The sequence below is a fragment of the Simochromis diagramma genome, unplaced genomic scaffold, assembly GCF_900408965.1.
Source record: "Simochromis diagramma unplaced genomic scaffold, fSimDia1.1 OVJJ01000449.1, whole genome shotgun sequence".
Taxonomy (NCBI): Eukaryota; Metazoa; Chordata; class Actinopteri; order Cichliformes; family Cichlidae; genus Simochromis; species Simochromis diagramma.
The window spans coordinates 2,669,984-2,689,997 of record NW_024387274.1 but is presented as its reverse complement, the minus strand read 5'-3'; the positions used below and the strand labels follow the sequence as shown (position 1 = coordinate 2,689,997).

At 42.2% G+C, this 20,014-nt stretch overlaps 1 protein-coding gene across 2 annotated transcripts in view; it reads right to left on the bottom strand.

Annotated features, from left to right (window-relative positions):
* The window catches only part of thrb (thyroid hormone receptor beta), a 109,254-nt gene that overhangs the window by 26,518 nt on the left and 62,722 nt on the right, over positions 1–20,014 (bottom strand). For both annotated transcript variants that reach the window (XM_040002576.1, XM_040002577.1), the window contains exons 2-4: positions 18,684–18,747; positions 4,246–4,315; positions 2,281–2,331 (exon numbers count right to left, since the gene is read on the bottom strand). In XM_040002576.1, coding sequence (XP_039858510.1) covers positions 2,281–2,331; positions 4,246–4,252 — 58 coding nt within the window. In that variant the 5' untranslated portion in view covers positions 4,253–4,315; positions 18,684–18,747. The remainder of the gene's footprint in view (positions 1–2,280; positions 2,332–4,245; positions 4,316–18,683; positions 18,748–20,014) is intronic.

Genomic DNA, 20,014 nt, shown 5'->3' with positions numbered 1-20,014 from the left:
TGAGCACGCACGCACACACACCCACACACACACACACACACACACACACACACACACACACACACCCACACACACACACACCTTATCACTTATTGAACAGCATTCTGTAAGGAGACACTTTAAGAGCCAAATGTGTTCTCACAGTTGCTGACACAGCATTTCATCTGTGCAGCAGTTCGGGGTCGACTTCTTCAGCTTTCAGTGGGTGACAGGGCTGCAGTGCTGTGGAACCACGGTGTTGGTATATGTGCAGAATGTGGTCAGCACTGTCTCAGGAAGGAAAGCTCCTTCTGAATATAATAATAATTATGGGATCTTTATAGGTTTGCTATGTGCACTTATGCAACCCTGTCGCCTTTTAAGGACATTTCTTATCACTCCTTAAGCCCCAAGATGATTCCAAGCTACAGATCCTGCATAGCTGCTTAGACTCTATTAAAGCTTGGATGGCTGACAGCTTTCTCCGACAGAAGTTTGTGCTCCTGACAGATTTGTGTCTAAGGTAATAGAAACCTTTGGTCCCCTTGCATACGTCTGCTAAACCCTCTGTCTCCGGGTAACTTCACACTTTTACATTGATGCTCGTGTCAAATCTCTGCTTCACTCTTGTTTTTAAACCACTTAAGAAATATTGCCAAGTTAATCCCACAGTGTCACACTCTGAACTGTAAACTGTTATTGGTGCATATATTTCATCACGTGTATCACTGTAATTCACTGTTCACTAGTCTAAGCCAAATGTCTCCAGCATGCTGCGGCGAGGCTTCTTCGTCCTCACATATCACTTTTAGAGCTCTGCATGGAAAAGAACCTGCACACATCTGAGTATGTGCTCAGCAGGTCCCTGGGTCATGTGATCAGGGCTGTGCATTACGCTGAAAATGAAGGAGTAACAGTGACCCCAGACTCTCTCCCTCTGTGGGCTCTTCCACACAGCTGAGAGTCAGCTTTTTAGACTTGTGTTCGACTGACCTTTGTTTTCAGGGTTCTGGTTAACCCTTTAAGACCTACCATAGAACCAAGTCCGCCAGAGCTTATATTATATTTTTACATGCTGTGGAGCCATTTTTGGGAGCATTTCAAGTTGCTATACATCAATACAACCATTATAGCCCAGATTTTAATAACGTGTCTGCATTAAGTGCATAGAAATTACATAAATTGAAAAAAGTGCAATAAACTACAAAAAAATTGAAAATTGTTTTTGTTTTTTTAACATATATTTCTAGTTAGAGAAATTTAAGAGGCTTATCCCTCAAAACTGTAAATACAAAAAAGTTGCACAAAATAGTTTCCCACCACAGGAAATTTATTTTGAGTGTCTTCATAGTTTTATTTTTGAAATACACCAATTTTTATATACTGCAGGAAAAACGAAAATAAATATTATACTGCAAATTTGCAAAAAAGCAGCATATGCATCAAAATAAACTATTTCCAGCAGTGCAATATGAGTCCTCAGCATCCCAGAAACGACACAGAAAGTCATGAAGTCAAACATAACTTTTAAAAACACCAGTATAGGCTCACAAGGCCCTGATGGTAAAAAACTACATTTCCACGAAAATGACGTCACTTCCAGTTTCGGGCAGGTAATGGGGGACACGCGAAAGTTCGCGCTGACGTCTATTCCAAGTATGAAGTGTTACGAACAGCTGATCGAATCGGCAAAGCGTGTTTCTGGAATATTATGTTTTTGTTGCTGCAAGTGCTTTTTATGCAGTTTTTGCAAAGCTTTATGTGGAAGGAAACTGACCGAGGACAAGCTGATGGCATAAGATGTAAGTACAACTCCTCCGGTTTCACATGCAAAAAAAATTATTGTGCTAGCTTACGCGGTTGCAGAGCTACCGGGATTTAAAAATAGTTACACAAAATGGAGCGTGCCCGCTCCGACCGGCTTTAAAGGGTTAAAGGTGCAAATAAAGCTTTACTTATTTATACATTTTGAACCTCTTTCCTCTTTATTATTATTGTTATTATTATTACAATAAGTGAATGTCCCACTTTTTGAAAGCAAACTCTAAATGAGCTGATGTTTAAACGTCTGTGTTCAGTTACTCTACGTGTTGTAACGTGATGTCTGCAGCTTCCCAACATCGGTGAAACTGAAACGACTGGGATATGATTTATTTTGAACTGAATCTACACAAAAATGTTCTTAAATCAAACAATTCCAGTTTTTGAAGCCCTTTCGAAGTTTTTCCTTAACAAATCCAAAGCTGCGCCATGCTGACAGAAGAAGGAAACAGCAGTGTAGAGAGGGAGGAGAAATATTACCATTTTGAATGGCCTCATCTTTCCAGCGGGGGGAGCATTTTTCTGCTGGCTCTAAAATAGATGGGAGAGGCACTTTAAAAAACACAAGCGACGTTGTCATAAAACAGCTGAGAGAGAGAGAAGCTAATGCTGCTCTGCTTCGTACATGAACTTAAAAGCTTTCAGAAGTTGTTCCAACAGAGCAGCAGGTTCATGTAAAAACTAAAACAGCATCTCAGATACCAAAGCGGTCGTTGTCCCCTTGGAGCTTACATGGTGAATGAAAGCTTAAGTTCATTTTGTCAGTGTGATAACATGTGAGTGTAAGTCTGTCGGCTATGTAGGGATGGCCAGGTCACTGAGGTCGCCCAGGCTGGTTAAATCCAATTCCAGCCCCGCTGACCTCACTGATGCCCAATTTGCTAGTTAAGTAAATAAATGCAGAGCTACATCCTGTCTTGGCTGTTTAATATAGGGCAGCATGGCTGTGTGCAGCGTCCTGCCATCTTCACATTTCTTTGCCTTTTTGATGCTTTGATTTGGCCGAATGAAGTGGTGCTGCTGTGTGTGTGAACAGGGATGAACCATGTTATAGAAATGAATGGTTAATATGTGTGTGTGTGGAAAAGAGCTGATTTTGCCATCAGGCTCAAGCTGAGACCTTTTCACAGTTTAACACTGATCACCTTGATTAAAACATTGTTATCACTCTAACACAACGTGGACCTCTGGTGGTGAGGGCAGACTATCACTGTCCAACCAAAGTGTAGAGTTCAAACTGTGTGACATGCAGTGGTTTTGTACTGGTCACTGATCTCTGCCAACAAACACTGCATCAGTCCTGCTGCTCGAAGGGGCCTCCCTGCTACGAGTGTGAGCATCTTCTGTCAGTTACAGCTACCAGGTTAAAATGTTAGGTTATCTTTACAAGCTGATTATTGAGACCTGACCATGTTTTTAAAGCCAACAGCTACAGTCGAGGGAAAAACTGGCTGAGCAATCATTTAATAACAGGTCAGGAAATGGAAAAAGTGGATTATTTCTAAGACCAATACTGATATTTGGTGATTTCTTGTTCACTAGCATTTGTTATGTGCTTGTTTCTGTTTCTTTGCTATCGTAATATGAAAATGCAGTTTAAAAATAGGTTTGAGAAAAGTTGAGTTTCACGGTAACGCAGCAGTTTTAACTGCAGCTATGATACGAATCAAGTTCCTATTGTTGCAAATTCATTTGTTGTACTTTCCAAATCCCTTCTTGTAAAAGGATGGTCATAATTCAAACACTTAAACTTATTATTAGGTCTCGACTCCCTTTTGCTTCCTCTCTGCTTCCACAGCTTGTAGCACCATCATGCAGTCTGTCCTGGATCTGCACATCGGACTCAACTCTGTCATACTGTACATGTTAAAGCAAATATTAGCTTAATGGAGTTGCACACTACTAATTTGATCCTGAACTGCAGTAAAAACTGATTTTTAAAGAACTGTTGAGGAGTTAATGGTTTATTATCTCAGCTCTTTCACAGGCTGAATGACTGACTGCTGTCAGATTATGTGCAGAAACTGTTGGGTGCCACAGCAAACCTCACACTTCATTTCTGACCTCGTTGCCGAGCAGCTGACAAATAAACTGTGAAGCAGAGGTCCTGATGTCAAACCGGCTCAGTGAGAAGTGGTGACACAAAGTCATTCTGCTGGTTACTGTGTAGCAAGTCAAATATGTTTCTTTACTTCTGTTGTCTAACACAGTGTTCTGAAAGTACTCGGCGTTGGATTACTCGCGTTACAACAGTGCTAACCTGTGCGCTTGTACTTTGCTCAGTGTTGTTTCCCCGACGTGATCAGAATTAACGAGTAAAACAGAGTATTTGCTGTTGTTTTAGTTTTCACATCAACTTTCACACCAACTAAAAAAATAGAGAATAATAAGACTTTTCTTTAGGTTCCATCATATTTGGAGTGAAGCTGGCAGTGTGAGCCTTACCTGACATACTGGTGGGGCTTCAAGGCAAAGACGTCATCCTCAGAGCCTCATCAGACCTCTGGGTTCCTACCTACCCAAACACAGAAACAAACGCTCAGTCATTCTTTATCTAACAGAGCAGCTTCACACACATCTCTGAACAGCGTCTTTTCCTCACAGCTCGTCATTTTAAAAACATAAAGTGTACAGGAGTGATCACCCAATGTTAGATTAAATGAAACTCTGCACAGGCTGCCAGCTCTCAGTTCTCGTCCTCTGTGCAGGATGACATCTAGTGGTTACATGCTCATGTTACGTCTCAGGGTCCAGGTATCATTTCTTTCCCTCTGAGGTTTTGTTAGTGTGCATCCAACACACAAACAACACACTGCACACACCAGGCGTTCAACTCTGCTGCAACGTCCTTGTTTCACTGTTTGTCAGCTAAAGGTTACTCTTAGTAGCAGTTCTTATTTGCACTGATGCTCCTTTGTGTAAAATAGGTGTTTATAATGCATGCAGCACTTAAAACAACTGCACTCATGCAACAACTTCATGTGCCAACAAAGATCATGTGACATCATCACAATCATGGTGTCCAACATAAGGCCCGGGGCCCAGAATTGGTTTGGCAAAGACTCCAATCCGGCCTGCACGTTTCACAGCTTTCTGTGACGATAAAGACTCTGCCTGACTTTGCCATCCACACGACACCACAGAAGAGAAAGACAAACACTTAGACGAGAGACAAGCTTTTGTTTTTCCATCATCTACTATAAAATGTATGTTTTTATTCTTGTGGTCTCACAGTTAATTAACAAAACTGGGGGATGAGCTAACTTTTACATCGTTATCATGTAAAGAAACTTAGATGTACTGTTATATTAAATATCTCAGGGATTAAATGTTTTACACTGACAGGATGATTCATCCTTTGAGCTTTTAATGCTAGAATGACTCACAGGGTTGTGGTGAGAGGCTTAACAGCCAACGAGACCAACAAGGACGACCCACACAGAATGTTAACTTCACTATTTGGCTTTTAAAATTCAGATAATGTCTCTTTTCTTTCCACTGGGCGATACATCTGATGCTGAGTCTGATAAACAACTGTCAGTGCAACGTTTTATTGAAAAATGAATAATAAATAAATGAATCAAAGCCACAGCAGCACATCCACAGTGCACAGTGCAGCACGCTATCTGGCTGTTACTGTACCTGACCAGGGTGCAGCTGAATCTGTAACTTGCTACAGTAAGACGAGAAAGCAGGAAGCTGAATGTCCTTGAGCAGCTGTCCTCAGGAGGCCACGTATGCATCACACTTTCCTGTAGCTGAAGCCACAACAAGACGACTCCACCTGATTGAGACTGGACTGATAAGAACATGGAAGGCCGCTCTCTGCTCACATAAGCACGTATCCTCTCACTGCACGCCGATCAAACCTCACGTACTGTCACTGTGCTACACCTGACACTTGCACAGCCGATAAAAAAGTGTCAGCATGAAATATCTTCAAGGTTAATAAAACGATTGGAGGATGCAAATATAATCATGAACAGGTCAGGATGCAGGCTTCAACACATTATAACTAAAAAGAAATGAATAAAAACTGAAGTCAAGCAGAGGTCAGATTAACACTCACTGAACACGCGTGTGGGTATTCCTGAGGACCATCTCAAAGGTCTGGATGCAAACAGGAATACCTGAGTGTTTGTTCCCTGGGTGGTAGGTGCCTGGAATCTGAGGTTACGTGTGGTGGTAACATCTTTTGGTCAGGCCCTGTATACAATCTGCACTTCAATTCATTATATGCTTGAAACTAATAGGTTGTGTTAAGCAGCGGTCTCCATTAGAATGAGCATTAAAACAGCCAATCACGTTCCAGTTTGTAACTCTAAACTCTGTTTCTAAAGCTCATTCCCAAAAAGCTCAGGAAAAAACATCAGATGCCTGACAGCATTATGGGAAACTTTGCTTCAGTTTGCTATTTTTTTAACCCTAAAAAACATTTAATATGACACAACAGCTGGGAAGGCCTCACAACTGGCTAAAACTTTTTTTAAAAAAGAAAGATGAAGGAAAACAAAAAGCTTCAAACCAGCCAAGAAAATGACTATTAAACTAAGCAAACTCTTCGTGCGGCACGTTTCCTCCATAAACAACCTTTTTAACCACAGAAACAATAAACTCAAAGTGGAAAAAGCAGTCAGTTCCAACAGGGACACTTGTGCAGCAATAACCCTGATCAGATATGCTAGTTATCAATGTCTTGGGTTTAGTACAATCGATCAATGATGTTGCCTCTAATAAAAAAATAAAATAAATAATAGAACTCTATGGATAAGACTAATATGACACAGTGAGGAAACATGGTGGTACGTGGTGAAAGTCTTTGTGGTAGCAGAGCTTAATGAGTCTCTTAGTAAATGTCCTGGTGAGTGGTGCGGAGGATGATCCATGATGGATAACAGTGCTTTCTACCATGGTCTTGTTTCTGCTTGGGTCTAGGATCATCGGACTAATAAGGTGACATCACTGTGACAACTTCAATTCAGGTACCAGAACAACTGGAGTTAATATAAGTGCAGATCTGAGACTTTAGAATGAGTCTGTTTGTTGTATGATGATGTTTATGCTGTTGATAGTGATGCTTAACAAACCCCTGCTAGCAGTTTTTCAGGGTCCTGAAAGAAGTCTTACTCTATATTTATACTATGTGTTAACAGACCTCTCTGCACTGAATCATATCTGTTATTAACCTCTGTCTCTCTTCCACAGCATGTCTTTTATCCTGTCTTCCTTCTCTCACCCCAACCAATCACAGCAGATGGCCCCGCCCCTCCCTGAGCTTGGTTCTGCTGGAGGTTTCTTCCTGTTAAAAGGGAGTTTTTCCTTCCCACTGTCGCCAAAGTGCTTGCTCATAGGGGGTCACATGATTGTTGGGTTTTTCTCTGTATCTATGAAGCGCCTCGAGGCGACTTTAGTTGTGATTTGGCGTTATATAAATAAAATTGAATTGAATTGAATTATATTTAACACATAAAATGTACGGACACTGTGTTGGAGTTACTGGTGTGAATTCTGTCACCCTGGAAATGTTTTCCACTGAAATTTCCCTTTTTTTACATTTACAGCGGTCCCTCGTTTATCGCAGGAGTTATGTTCCGAAAATAACCCGCGATAGGTGAAATCCGCGAAGTAGCCAACTTTTATTATAGATGCTTTAAGGCTGTAGAACCCCTCACTGCACACTTTATACACTTTTCTCAGACAGGCAGGAACATTTTCAAACGTTTCTCTCTTGTACTGTACAGGAGATACGACACGAGATTGATTGACAATGGTCTACAGCCAATCAGGACGCAGAACACAGTGCGCTTTAAAACAAAAAAGAAAAGAAAAAAGAAACAAACATAGAAAATTGCACAAAAAAGCTGTGAAAGGTGAAGCGCGTTATAGTGAGGGACCGCTGTACCTGATCTTTTGTAACATTTTTAAGTTGTTAAACTGGAACAATTTTCAGTCACAGAAGTGTTTCAACTCTGGCTTTGATTCATCTGATACTAAGTATATAAATAGAAGAGACATGAAATTCTTTAAGCAGGAGAATTTAGCATGAAAGCTGATTGTTGATGTCAGTCTGGCGCCTGCAGCTGCTGCCTGGCTCAGTGGTACGTCTGCTCTGCCTCTGACAAACTATACTGGACCTGACTGCTTTATGCCCATATTGAAGAAAACCTTGATCTTTTTAGACAGATGCTAACGCTAACCTGTTGAATAAGCGTGAGCTAATTTCAATGTGACTTCTGTTAAAATGACTGAAGTCATCTGTGAAATAACAGCCGCCTGTGTATGTGCCCTTTTAGCATGAGGGCACAATGAGGCTATGAGAGGGAGGCTGGGTTGAGACATCCGATTGACCAATCCAGTGGCATTAATGAACATGAACTAATGGGCTGCTGTCAGTGCTTGTACATCCAGAGCGCAGCAGCCGTTTAAACTAAACTTAAACTAAACTAAAACTTAACATGAAATTTCCCACTCGTGGGACTAATAAAGGTATCTTATCTTATCTTATCTTATCTTATCTTATCTAACCCATCAGCCCAAAGGTTTGTCAAATGCCCAGTATGCCAGATTCCCAGTCCAGCCCTGGATTAGGCTAAAGATGCGATTGTGTCACATGAGCAGGTTCCTTAATGGTGGAGGGTTATGGTGTGATGTTGCTGTATAAGTAACATCACACATTTTTTAAAAACATGATGCTGCACGAGGAAATGCATAGTCTTCATTCGACAGTCACATAATCGGCACTCTTCAGAGGAAGTATTTGAGACAACCTGATGCCATCAGACAGGAGGTCCACAGATGGTGAAAAGGATACAGAGTTGATACAGCTCAGTGCTCTTTATGACTTTCTATAATTACAATTTCTGCACATTACTGTCCCGACTTCCACTGCAGGCAGCATGAGCTGAGAGCAGAACAGCCTACTAGACACTTTTTCTACCTGCTTTTGAAAAGACAGAAGCACTGCTACCGGGATGGAGCGATGGTATTTCTCATATTTCTCTGCTTGAAGTACATGTGCAGGTATTGATTTTTACTCTTGAGTTTCCTGGAACAACTAAACTGAGGTCCTGAAAGAATCAACCTTTTGTCTTTTGCTTGATGAAAATGCACCAAGTTGTGACGATCATCAATTTAAACTGTAGCCTTTTGTTTCTCTGTGTCAGGTTGTGCACCAGGTTGTGTACAGAGTGCTACACAAACACCATAAATAAATGTGAAATTCTCTCATCTGTCTGTCTGGACAGATGAGAGATGACAGTTATCTACTTTCATCAGATAACTGAAGTCAGAAAAGTAAAAACGCTCGGGTAGGGACACGACATGCTATACAAATGGCTTCAATACGTATGGTGGATTTAAAGATCACATGTGTTGTGCTTCAGCTTGACTGGGCTGATGGAGACCAGGTTTGGGAAAATCCAGACCAAGACAGAATCACCCACAGTTAGGCCAATACAGTCGAACACAAAGATGAATGAAACTCAAATGGTCACCAAAGTCATCGAGTTTCAGATGAAAGCAGCTTCTGTCTGTTGTAATCAGATTTGAGCCGCAGCTGGAGTCAAATCACAATCATGTGATCTCCGGTCACAAAGTGAAACCGTAGTCAGTGCATGCTGTCCTTTACAGATGTCACATCTTACAACTGCAAGCACACTGAACTCTGTTTGCTTGGAAGCTAGGTTTATTCAAGGGTTTGCACTGCTTTGAGGCTGCGTTTTTCCTCCTGCGGATGACGACAGAGTCGTTTTCTGAAGACGACGGGTCTTGTTTACAATCCTAAATAAGCCTTTGTGAATATGTGTATATTTATCAGCTATAACAATCAGACCCTTACGAATTGATTAGAGCCTTAAAAAGGTGATGATAAAATCGTAACTCCTGTGCTGTGGTATGGTTTCAGCATCAGTCCTTGTTTATGGGGAACCTTTGGTGAGGGTAAGTACTGCTGCTTTTCCACAATCTGAAGTCTGAATTAAGGATTCGATAGATTTCCATGAATTACTTTCAGTTTGGGTGTAACATGGAAGTGGACACTGTGTGACTACTGATGGTGTTTATCTTATTCAACCTTATCTTATTATTGGATATTTTACTGTTGGTGTTAAAAATAATTTCTTCTCCAAAATGTCCAGATAGACACACTAACAAACCAACACTACATCAGGTACCATTACTCTGAAATGCTGGTTCTTACTCTGAGCACTCAAAGCGTTTTACACAACTTGCACATTCACGTTTTTTTCTATGCTGCTTCCTATCTAACATTCACACTCCGATGGATGCATCGGAGAGCAACATGGTCATATTTGGCATGCAGACTGGAGCAGACTGGGATTGAACCACCAACCTTCCAGTTAGTAGGTGACCTGCTCGACCACCTGTCACTTACAGCCAGGCCACAGACACATCTGAGGCAACAACAGAGGGAAAACAGAGTGGCTATAAAGAACGAGATGTTACTTACATGTATGTGTTCAGAATCCTGAGGTAAGGCAGGAAACAGGAAATAGGCCTGTAATAGGGCACATGCTGTACACTTCCTCGCTGCTATCATCCAAGGACCAGATTAACTGATAGTTACTGACGAGTACTAAATGAGGCATTTCATTGTCCATTTTTATTTCCTTTATACTTTTATATAAAAGTTCAGCTGATCTATGTCTGAACTTGTAACCTTGTTCTCTCAGCATTGAATTGGAGAATTGCAGATTTTAACTGCTGAGCATTTTAATTTCCCTTCATTATCTTCATTGTCTGTTATTAGTTAGTTTTCCTTATTTTCTTCCAGTGTAATTACCTTGTAAAACCTTTAGGCAGAGGGTAACGGATACGCAAGAGACACAAAATAAATGAAAAGCATGCTCGTGCATCACCATGCTCCACTTTTAAACAAGTTTTCTATCTGTAATGTACCGTCACCACATGCGTCCTTCAAACCAGACCCAGCTGACAGAAACTGAAGCTGCATGAAAGTCTGGATCAAAGGTTTGCTGCACACACTTAAAGCCGTTGCAGTGGTGTTTAGCTAACAGAGCAGCACAAAATCATACAATGCATTTCCAGGTTTGCTTACATTAACATTCATGCCAACTTTTACAAGTGCTGAAATGTAAACATGCCATTACTGTCATGTTCATAAGCACGGTCACTATCAAAGTGTAGTTTGGTCACACCTTAATTCATTTCCTTGTACTGTAGTCCAGCTAATTATTCTTTTGGCAAGTTCAGTAGCCCGAGTCTCGTTTTGGTTTGGTCAGTAGCTCCTTTTCTGTGTCTGAGTTGACTACCAGCACAAAAATCAATCAATCATCAAGTGTCCAAGTGCAGTAATTTATGACCACCGCTACATATTTCTACTTGCAACTGTCCATCCATCTGTTATCTTCCACTTACCTGGAAAGTCTCCCAAGGGAAGTACTCAGGAAGCATCCTTACCAAACCCACCTATTAACACACAGGAGCAGCGGCTATACTCTAAGATCCCTCTGGATGTCTGAGCTCCTCACCCTATAACTTAAAAAGTTTGCTCACTTACCAAGAAATGAACAGTCTCTAACTTTTAACGTAAGTTCAAACTGTATATCAACCAAAAATCCACAAAAAAATAATGATACCAAAGTCATAATTTGAGTATCATTACTACTTTTGGAGAAACCGTGTTGACAAGCACAGTGGTAAGACGTTTCTTGTAGTTGGTCTCTAGGTTTGCGAACATCTCAGTGAGAATCTGGCCCACTCCTCTTTATAGGAATGAAATCTTTCAGGTTTCTTGGCTGTCGCTTGGACACTTGAAGCTTCAGCTCTCTGCACCTACAGACCTGAGGTCTGGAGACTGGCTCGGCCACTCCGTCATGGCTTCTCTGAGTCATTTGAATATTCACTGGAAAGTTTAAGTTGGGCCTATACCTGAGCTTTCTTAGGCACATGGCCTGGTGGATGCTGCAAGATTTCCATTCATTAAGGCGTAGTGTGTTATCAGTTTTTGGTTGTAGTCCCAACTGCCATCATTGGGATCACTGATCAGGCTCAACCCAAGCGGTTTCGGGCTGATCCCTGACCTTTCTCATCATCCTCACCCCATGAGGCAAGATTTTGTATGGCGTCAAACCAAAAGCAATTTCAAGTCTTTTTTTCTTGCATCTCTGTTGTCACAGTTGTCACTTTTTCACCAAGCTTCTTGCTTCTTGTGGTCTACAATGTTTTTCATTGACTTTCTGGTCTGGCCATGGAGGTGGGGAGGTTGGAATGGAAGAAATGAAGTCTGTTGACAGGTGTGCTTTATGAACACGGAGTATTTGTAATTGATTGATTGTAGTTGTTGGGTTATAGGACATCACTGAATTTTATTTCATTTCATTGAATAATATGCAACTGTAATGTGCTTTGTCTGCAATTTAGATTGATATTTTGACTCTCTCCATTACAGTGAAACAGTGACTCTCAAAGTGAATCTCGACCAGCGCTGCTACCAGGGAGCTTCTTAACTAACGCAGCGACCTCTGTCAGTGTAATAGATGTGGCTTCCCATGAGTTTTCAGGCTCTGCCTTCTCTATACTGGAAGTTTTGCCTCGGATCATCAAAGTGCTTTTTCCACTGCTAAACAATATCCCAAATCTGGGTCACCAGTTCTTCCCTCTGGCTGAGCACAGCTTGAGCCAAGCCCTGGTTTCCCTTCCTGAGTCCACGGAGAGCTTGCCAGAACAGGGCTCCCAAAAGTCCTCTTCTAGCTAGCAGCCGCCCTGCCCTTTGATTTAACTCACTAGGCAGTGATCAAATAACAGGTCTGCTCTTATCAGATGATACAACAGCAAAGTCGATCATTGCCATGTACACTATGCACATCTTGTGCTTGAGCATGGTGTTTGTTATGGCCAGCCCATGCCTAGCACAGAACTCAAGACTCTTCCTTCCATCATGCATCTCCAGGTCTCTGTCAAAGTGTTAAAGTCTCCCAGGAGAACTATGGAGACTCCAGGTGGAGCCTCTTCAAAGACCTACCAACACCCAAATAAAATGTCTGTGGGTGGTGCATCCACGGAATCACGTTTTGACATTTTCGAGCAACAACACAAACAAGAATTTCTCTCTTTTTTCCATGAATTGGCCCACTGGCATAGTCAGGGTGACTGAAGTTGTGAGAAATATATTTCTTTGATTTTATAGCAACTTCTGTTTTTTTAATTACCTTCTAATTATTCTGTTATAGGGCCTCTGATTTTAACTTTTCTCATTTTAAGGGTTCACGCATAAAATATTTGAAATAAGCCTGGAAATAAAGGATTTAAAAAACGGTCCAACAATGAAGACCTCGTTGTTGTTTGTTGTCACAGCCCATGTGGCCTCACTTGTTACTTGTGGCCTTATGTGAGAGTGAGAACACTTTCACACACAGCTCTCTCTTCACCACACCAGACCATTACAGTGTCCAATCTCGCCGTCATTTCCCATTTATCCTTTTCATACTTGTGAGCGTCCTCCAGATACTTGAACTCTTCTGCCTCGGACACCAACACGGAGATGGCACGGGGAATTTTTCTGTCTGAGGACGATGATCTCAAACGTGCTAATTCTCATTCTGGCCGCTACACACATCATCTGCATACATCAGACATGAGATCATATGGCCACGAAACACAACACCTTCAGCCTCAGGCTGCCCCGAGACAATCTGTCCACAAAAATTATGAACGTAATCGGTGAAACAATGTTAACAGAATTTTTAAATGTTAGAATATCTGTCACAGATAAAGTATAGGGGTGATAAAACAGTATTCCTGCATAAAATAATAATGGGAGCATAAATGATCAGTTATACTTGTTGTATATAAGAGCTTGGTCACCTGAGGTTCAAGTATAGTTTGCTGCTAACTGCTTCGGAGGCAGGATTGTCAGTTTTTACTCATTTTGATAGTAAAACAACCGTGTAGCTTTCACAGTTCAACCATAGTTCAACAGTTCATCTCTGCACTGAATTTGTGTCGCTTGACAATTTAAACCAATGCACAAAACAGACAAATAAATGATAATAAAAATGATAACTGTGGTTGTTTTGAAAAAGCCTTATCTAAAGCCAAATGTCAGCCCTGCCCAGTCTTCAGTTTACCTCCATCATGCATCATGAATCAGCACTTACAAGGAACAGTCAACAATAATCGTCATATTGACCAATATGCATCTTATTTGAACTGGCATTTAGATAAGAGTCCATCTTCATCGGACGGCCACTACGCCTGGAGCTCTAATACTTGATTTACAAAGCTGCAACACACAATGCGACGTGATACACGCTCATCATCATGGCAACCTGCATCACACAAGGGAGAGCAGATGGTGCTTTCATTAAAGAATTCAAGCTGACAGAAGAATCAGCTGAATGATCAAGTCTCCAGTGCACTTATCATATTACATTAAATTCTCTGTACACAGAGGCTGCCCACTGTGGTTTGTTATACTGCGTGCACCGTGAGTTCAGTAGGTCCGAATAATCTACTGGGAGCACTGGGACCAATAAGTCATGCTCAGCAGCAAGAACACACTCATCATGGATGACAGCTGGAGCTGCCAATCACCTGCAGACCCATGAATGATATTTGGTGCCTAAAGTCATCATCAATAAATATTCCTATTTAAGTGAAACCTTTTTATTTTCACTTACCGATCTCCTCAGAGATTGGTAAGTGAACCCATCTGTTAGGCTTCATTTTTAATAGACAGACGTTGGCAGGCGTGGTTGTGGCACGGCTGCATTGGGAGCTGACGCACTGGAGCTGCATCGGTTCATCACGCCGACCTGCATAAATGGTACTTGGTCCTGAGTGTGGGGTTTATTGTTGATGCGAGTACGGCTGGCAGTGGGTGAGCTGCGGCCACTGTGTGTGTACAGCAACCGTGTGTGTAAATCGTGTGGCGAATAAAAGATGCTGGAAAGCATGGACATGTGGTCAGGTCTGCTGTGCATTCACTTAAGTGGTGCCGAAACCCAGGACAGGCAGCAACAGGAGCAGGCAGCGGTGTCACGCTGCAGGACCAGACCGAGCGCCATATGGAGGTGATTAAGAATCTGGCAGCTCGGATCCAGTCCTGGCCGACACCACCCCACCAGCGTCCCCCGGTGGCGTGGGTGTAGAGGAGGTCTGGACTGTTCAGGCCTCCGTGCAGGCCCCCAGGGTGCGACCAGCCAAGGTGCAGCCTGCCTCAGCGACCATACCCACTCCTCGGGTGGGAGCGGCTGGGGCACGGCAGGTGCCTGCACCTTGGATTGACCACAACCACGCCCGCCACACAGTCATGTGTACAGCAGGTAAAACAAGTACTGTACACGTCTTTAAGTTTCTAAGTAAATGCTTTTCTAAAGGTGCCTCTGACCTGAAACTCTCACCAGATGCTGGTAACACGATGCACATGCATTGCTCAGGTGTGATTTCGGCCCATTCGGCCACATAAACAGTCCTATAAACCCCAAGCTTCAGTCCTTCCACAGAGTTTCAGTTGGAGTTGATTGGCTGGGCCATGCTTTATTTTCTTTCTGTAAAACCATCTGAGCGTTCCCTTGGATGTGTTTGGGATCACTGAAATGCCCATCATTGTTTCAGCTTCATCATCCTGGCAGCAGATTTTTATCAAGATTGTCTCAGTACATTCTTCCATTAATCATCCCTTCATTTTTATTATTAATATACAACAATATACATAATGATCAATGTTCCCTCTAAGCTGCGCGCGTGCGCAATTGCGCACTGCTGGCACGGTCTCTGCGTACAGAAAATCTGCGTGGCGCACACAAATTTTTTTTAACCTGAATTGAAATTAAAACTTTAACAATTTTTTATGAACAGCTGTGTGCAGGCAGGAATAGGACCCAAGGTGCAGACACTCGGAGGCAAAACTTGAACTCAAAACAGCTTTAATACTAAACTCAAATGCAGCATAACTGGATATATCAAAATAAACTTACACCGGAAGACTGACAGAAAACACAGCAAGATGAGGGTAGATCCCAACACGGACAAACTGAAACTCCTATTGGTGGAAAAATGTACCACGTGGACCAATCAAAGAATGATATGGCAACATGGCATTTAGTTGTTTAGGGAGGGGGAAGTTTTAGGAGTGACGGCATGTTTGAGATGTGAGAGATTTGCGACGTTTAGCACAAATCTTGTGTAGTTAGTGTGTAGTGAGTGTGTAGTTAGTGTGTAGTTAGTGTGTAGTTAGTGTGTAGTGTAGTCAGTAGTTTTGTTGTGTGTGTCAGAACAATGAGGCGACTGCTGAGTGTTACAGGTGTTACAGCAGTGATACATCTGCTGCTGTCAGGCCTGCAGGTATCAGGCTGTTGTTCTCCTTCATCTCATAGTGGACAGAAATTATTTTTTGGAGCGGCACAAATAATTTGTGTGGCATCAGATTTGATGCAGAACAGCTGATTGTTCTGTAAATAGTTTGAAATGTTTATTTAAAAAACGCCTTGGCTGCATTTTTAGGTAAACAGCTGCAAAACACTTTGTTGTTTGCAAAACTCAGGCTACGTCCACACGTACACGGGTATTTTTGAAAGCGGAGATTTTCCGTTTTCGTTTTAAAAAATAATCCCGTCCACACGTAAAAGGCAGAAATGAAGGAAAACGCTGCTATGAACATGCCAAAGCAGCAGGTGGCGATATAACATGCCTCATTCATCCATTCACACCCAACTTATACAAGAACCTTTCCCCCCCCCAGTTCTTCCTAACATTCACACTCTGATCAACGCAGCACAGAGTAACAGGACACTTGGACTGGAGCACGAACCTTTCGATAAGAAGCTGAGCTGCTCTGTCTCCTGAGCTACAGGTAGAATAAAAGAGAACAATCAGGAATCGCTCGTTTTTATATGTTTTCATATGTTTGATGGCAGTCTCCTCCTAACCTTAGCATCATTCTTTAATGTGCAATGTAGCACTCCAGCCTAGCACCCTGCTATGATGAATAAAAGCTTGTCTAATTAGCAGGCTTGGTGGCACAGTAGCATAAACCACCGGACTTCCACCCAAACGAGTTAGCTGCAGCCTGCTATTTGTAGACACGTGTCTGTGATTTTGATTTTGAATCCATGTTTAAACCAATGAAACCAAAATTACCTTCAGGTTGACAGATTTGTTCCACTTTATAGTATGGTTTCAGTTAAAATATGTCCTTTCACAACAACCAAGTATAAAATATTGATGCAATTTCAGAGTCTGAAAAGAGACACTGAAGCAAATGTGCCCTAAACTCTTTTAAATGTCCATCAGGGACATTTGTGGTTGCAAAAAGCCTTACTGTCCTGCAGACAGGAGAAGAAAGCTCTGCGCCTTCACCTCACCAAATGTGATGAATCCATGTGCTCAGTCGCTGTTCGTGACATAAAGACACAGTGAGGGAAATAATTATTTGATCCCCTGGTGAACTTTAAAATTTGCTCATTAAAAAAACAAAACCAGTCTGCAGTTTTTAATGGTAATTTAGAGAGAGACAGACCATCAACACAAAGCAGAGAGCCAGTATTTGATCTCCTGGCCAGAATTCTTGCTCCCATCGACTTGTTACAGTCAGTCAGTGACAGACACTCTTGATCTCAGCTCATTCTGTGTCCACATAATGAATTTCTTCCATTCCAGCCTCTCCACCTATCACAGACCAGAGAGCTGTCAAAGGACACCAGGGACAGGATTGTGAATGTGCACAATGCACCACTGGTATTTGGCAGCTTGTCTAAATGATTCAGAGGTGGCTTGGTAGAAAGCGCTACGGTCAGATGAAACCAAAATCAAGCTCTCTGCCACCGACTCAAGCGGATCCGTTTGGAGGACAGAAAATGCCAAGTATGACCCAAAGAACACAATCCTCATAGCCAAGCACAAGGGTGGAAATATGCTTTGGAGCTGCTTTTCTGCCAAGGATACAGGACAACCTCACCGCACCGAGGGGCCAGCGGACGGGGCCACGCGCTGTAACACTGGAGACGGGGAACGGACGGGTCGTCCAGCATGACAGTGATCCAACACATGTCAACATCTGGTATGTAGAATAAAACTTTTCTAAATGATGGTCAGGAAAGAGGATCATCCAGGGCTGATGATTTGTGACAGAGGATCTACCTCGTGCTCATCACATCTGATCTCAAGACACCAAAGACTTTGTAAGGAGACTTTACAAGAACGTTTTCTGATGCTTCTTCTAAACGGTCTATGCGCTGACCGATGTTCTGGGCCCATTATAGCACCTGCATTAGTCATGTTGTGTGCAGTGATACCACCACAGCTTTTGTCAAGCCTTTATTTTGTTGAATGAACTGCAGTGCTGACACAAGCATACCTGTCTATATTTCATGTCTTCATGAAGAATGCAGCTATCCATAGGACCATTATTATCATTAGGACTAGAACTATGTTTGCTTTTGTCATGGTGGAACCACAGTTAGTTCATTTATCGTTACATATGATCGGATTGGACTGTTAGTGGAGGACAAACGTTAGAAGAAGCAGAAGCAGGTAAACATGACAATATGTTTGACATCGAGTTCTTCAGCTGATGTATGTCCAATTTTATTTACCACGTACACACACACACACACACACACACACACACACACACACACACACACACACACACACACACACACACACAGGCAACAAACAGAATAAACAGAATAAACAGAGCCTGCTGTGGCACATAATGACTTAGGCTAAGATATAAACAAAGATTTGAGTTTAATTATGTGTGTGTGTGTGTGTGTGTGTGTGTGTGTGTGTGTGTGTGTGTGTGTGTGTGTGTGTGTGTGTGTGTGTGAGATGCTGTGTATTGGCATTCTGCAAGCTGCAGGACTCTGACTGTGCAAAATGAAGCAACATGAAGGTCTTACCAAAATAAGTCAAGTCTGACTCGGGGCCGTGCTGAGGAGCTGCTGAGCTCCCCCAGAGAAACACCTACGAAAACACAAGGAAACACACACTGAGATTTGGGAGAGTAATGACAAACTAAGATGATAATCACAGTCTAGCTATGAAATCCCAGTAGGGTCCCAGTAAGGCTTTGAACATTGGAATGAAATATTTAACTAAAGCGTAGGTACAGTTGAAATCCAAACCTCACGCTGAAGCAGACACAATGTGGGAAAGCTCTTCCCTTCTATAATTTGGATTTCCTTTTTGGACTGGCTGCCTTGAAATGGATCCATTTGTCTTTTTTCTCTGTGTGCAGCCTTGAAGTCAACAATGGCCATGAATATCATAGTGATGACAACACAACATGTGCAGGGAAGCAGAAACAAATCATTTGTTAACTTCATGCTGAGATCACGGGGAAAGATGAAAGACGCCTACAGGAGAGAAGCTGGTCTGATGAGTGAGAGGAACACATTCAGTGCAGGGCAGTGGTGATCATCCCTCTCCAATGAAACACTAATCACTCGTAATCAGACTTACAGCTGATGTTGTGTCTGCAAACAGGAGTGTGTATGTGTGTTTTTCACATCTGCATCTCCACTGGGAAACGTTGCTGCCACACTTTCATCTGACAGACAGTAATTGTTTTAATACTGCCGTCTATTCAAAACAACAGTGCACAGCCCTGATTAGTATGTAGTGTCTACAGATTTCATGCACATGCATTCATTCATGTGCAGCTGAAACTGCAGCTCAGAGTCAGCTGCAGCTCTGTTGTGTTAGCTCACTGTTTGCTGCAATCACAGGTGACAACAATTTATTACAGCAAGTTATTATAAGGACAACTTTTTTTACCCAAGATGACAGCACACGCTGTTTTAGGCAAACTGCAGGTGTCATTTCTACGGTGTATACTGGCTTTACTTATGAAGGCTGTACAGTGTCTGTGTATGCACTTGTATTCATAAACAGTCTGAGAGGAAAGCAAAACAAAAACAGAGTCATGGGATGTACTGCATCTAGGACTGGGCCATATATCGAGTTTTTAAATATATCGATATATTTTTATACGAGATATAAGATCTGACAACATCGTTTATATCGATATAGTCTGTGTTACGTTATATTTAAACTTGTGGAGTTGCAAGTTTGCCTCTCTTTCGTCCACTTTTGTCTCTACGCAGCGTTACTCTGCCTCGCCCATCGCTTCACCTGCAGGCAGCGCAAGACGGACACGGCAGCTGTCAAAGAGGAGCTGCTCGGTAAAAAGAAAACATTTGGAGATTATTATTTTAAAGCTGGTGGCGTT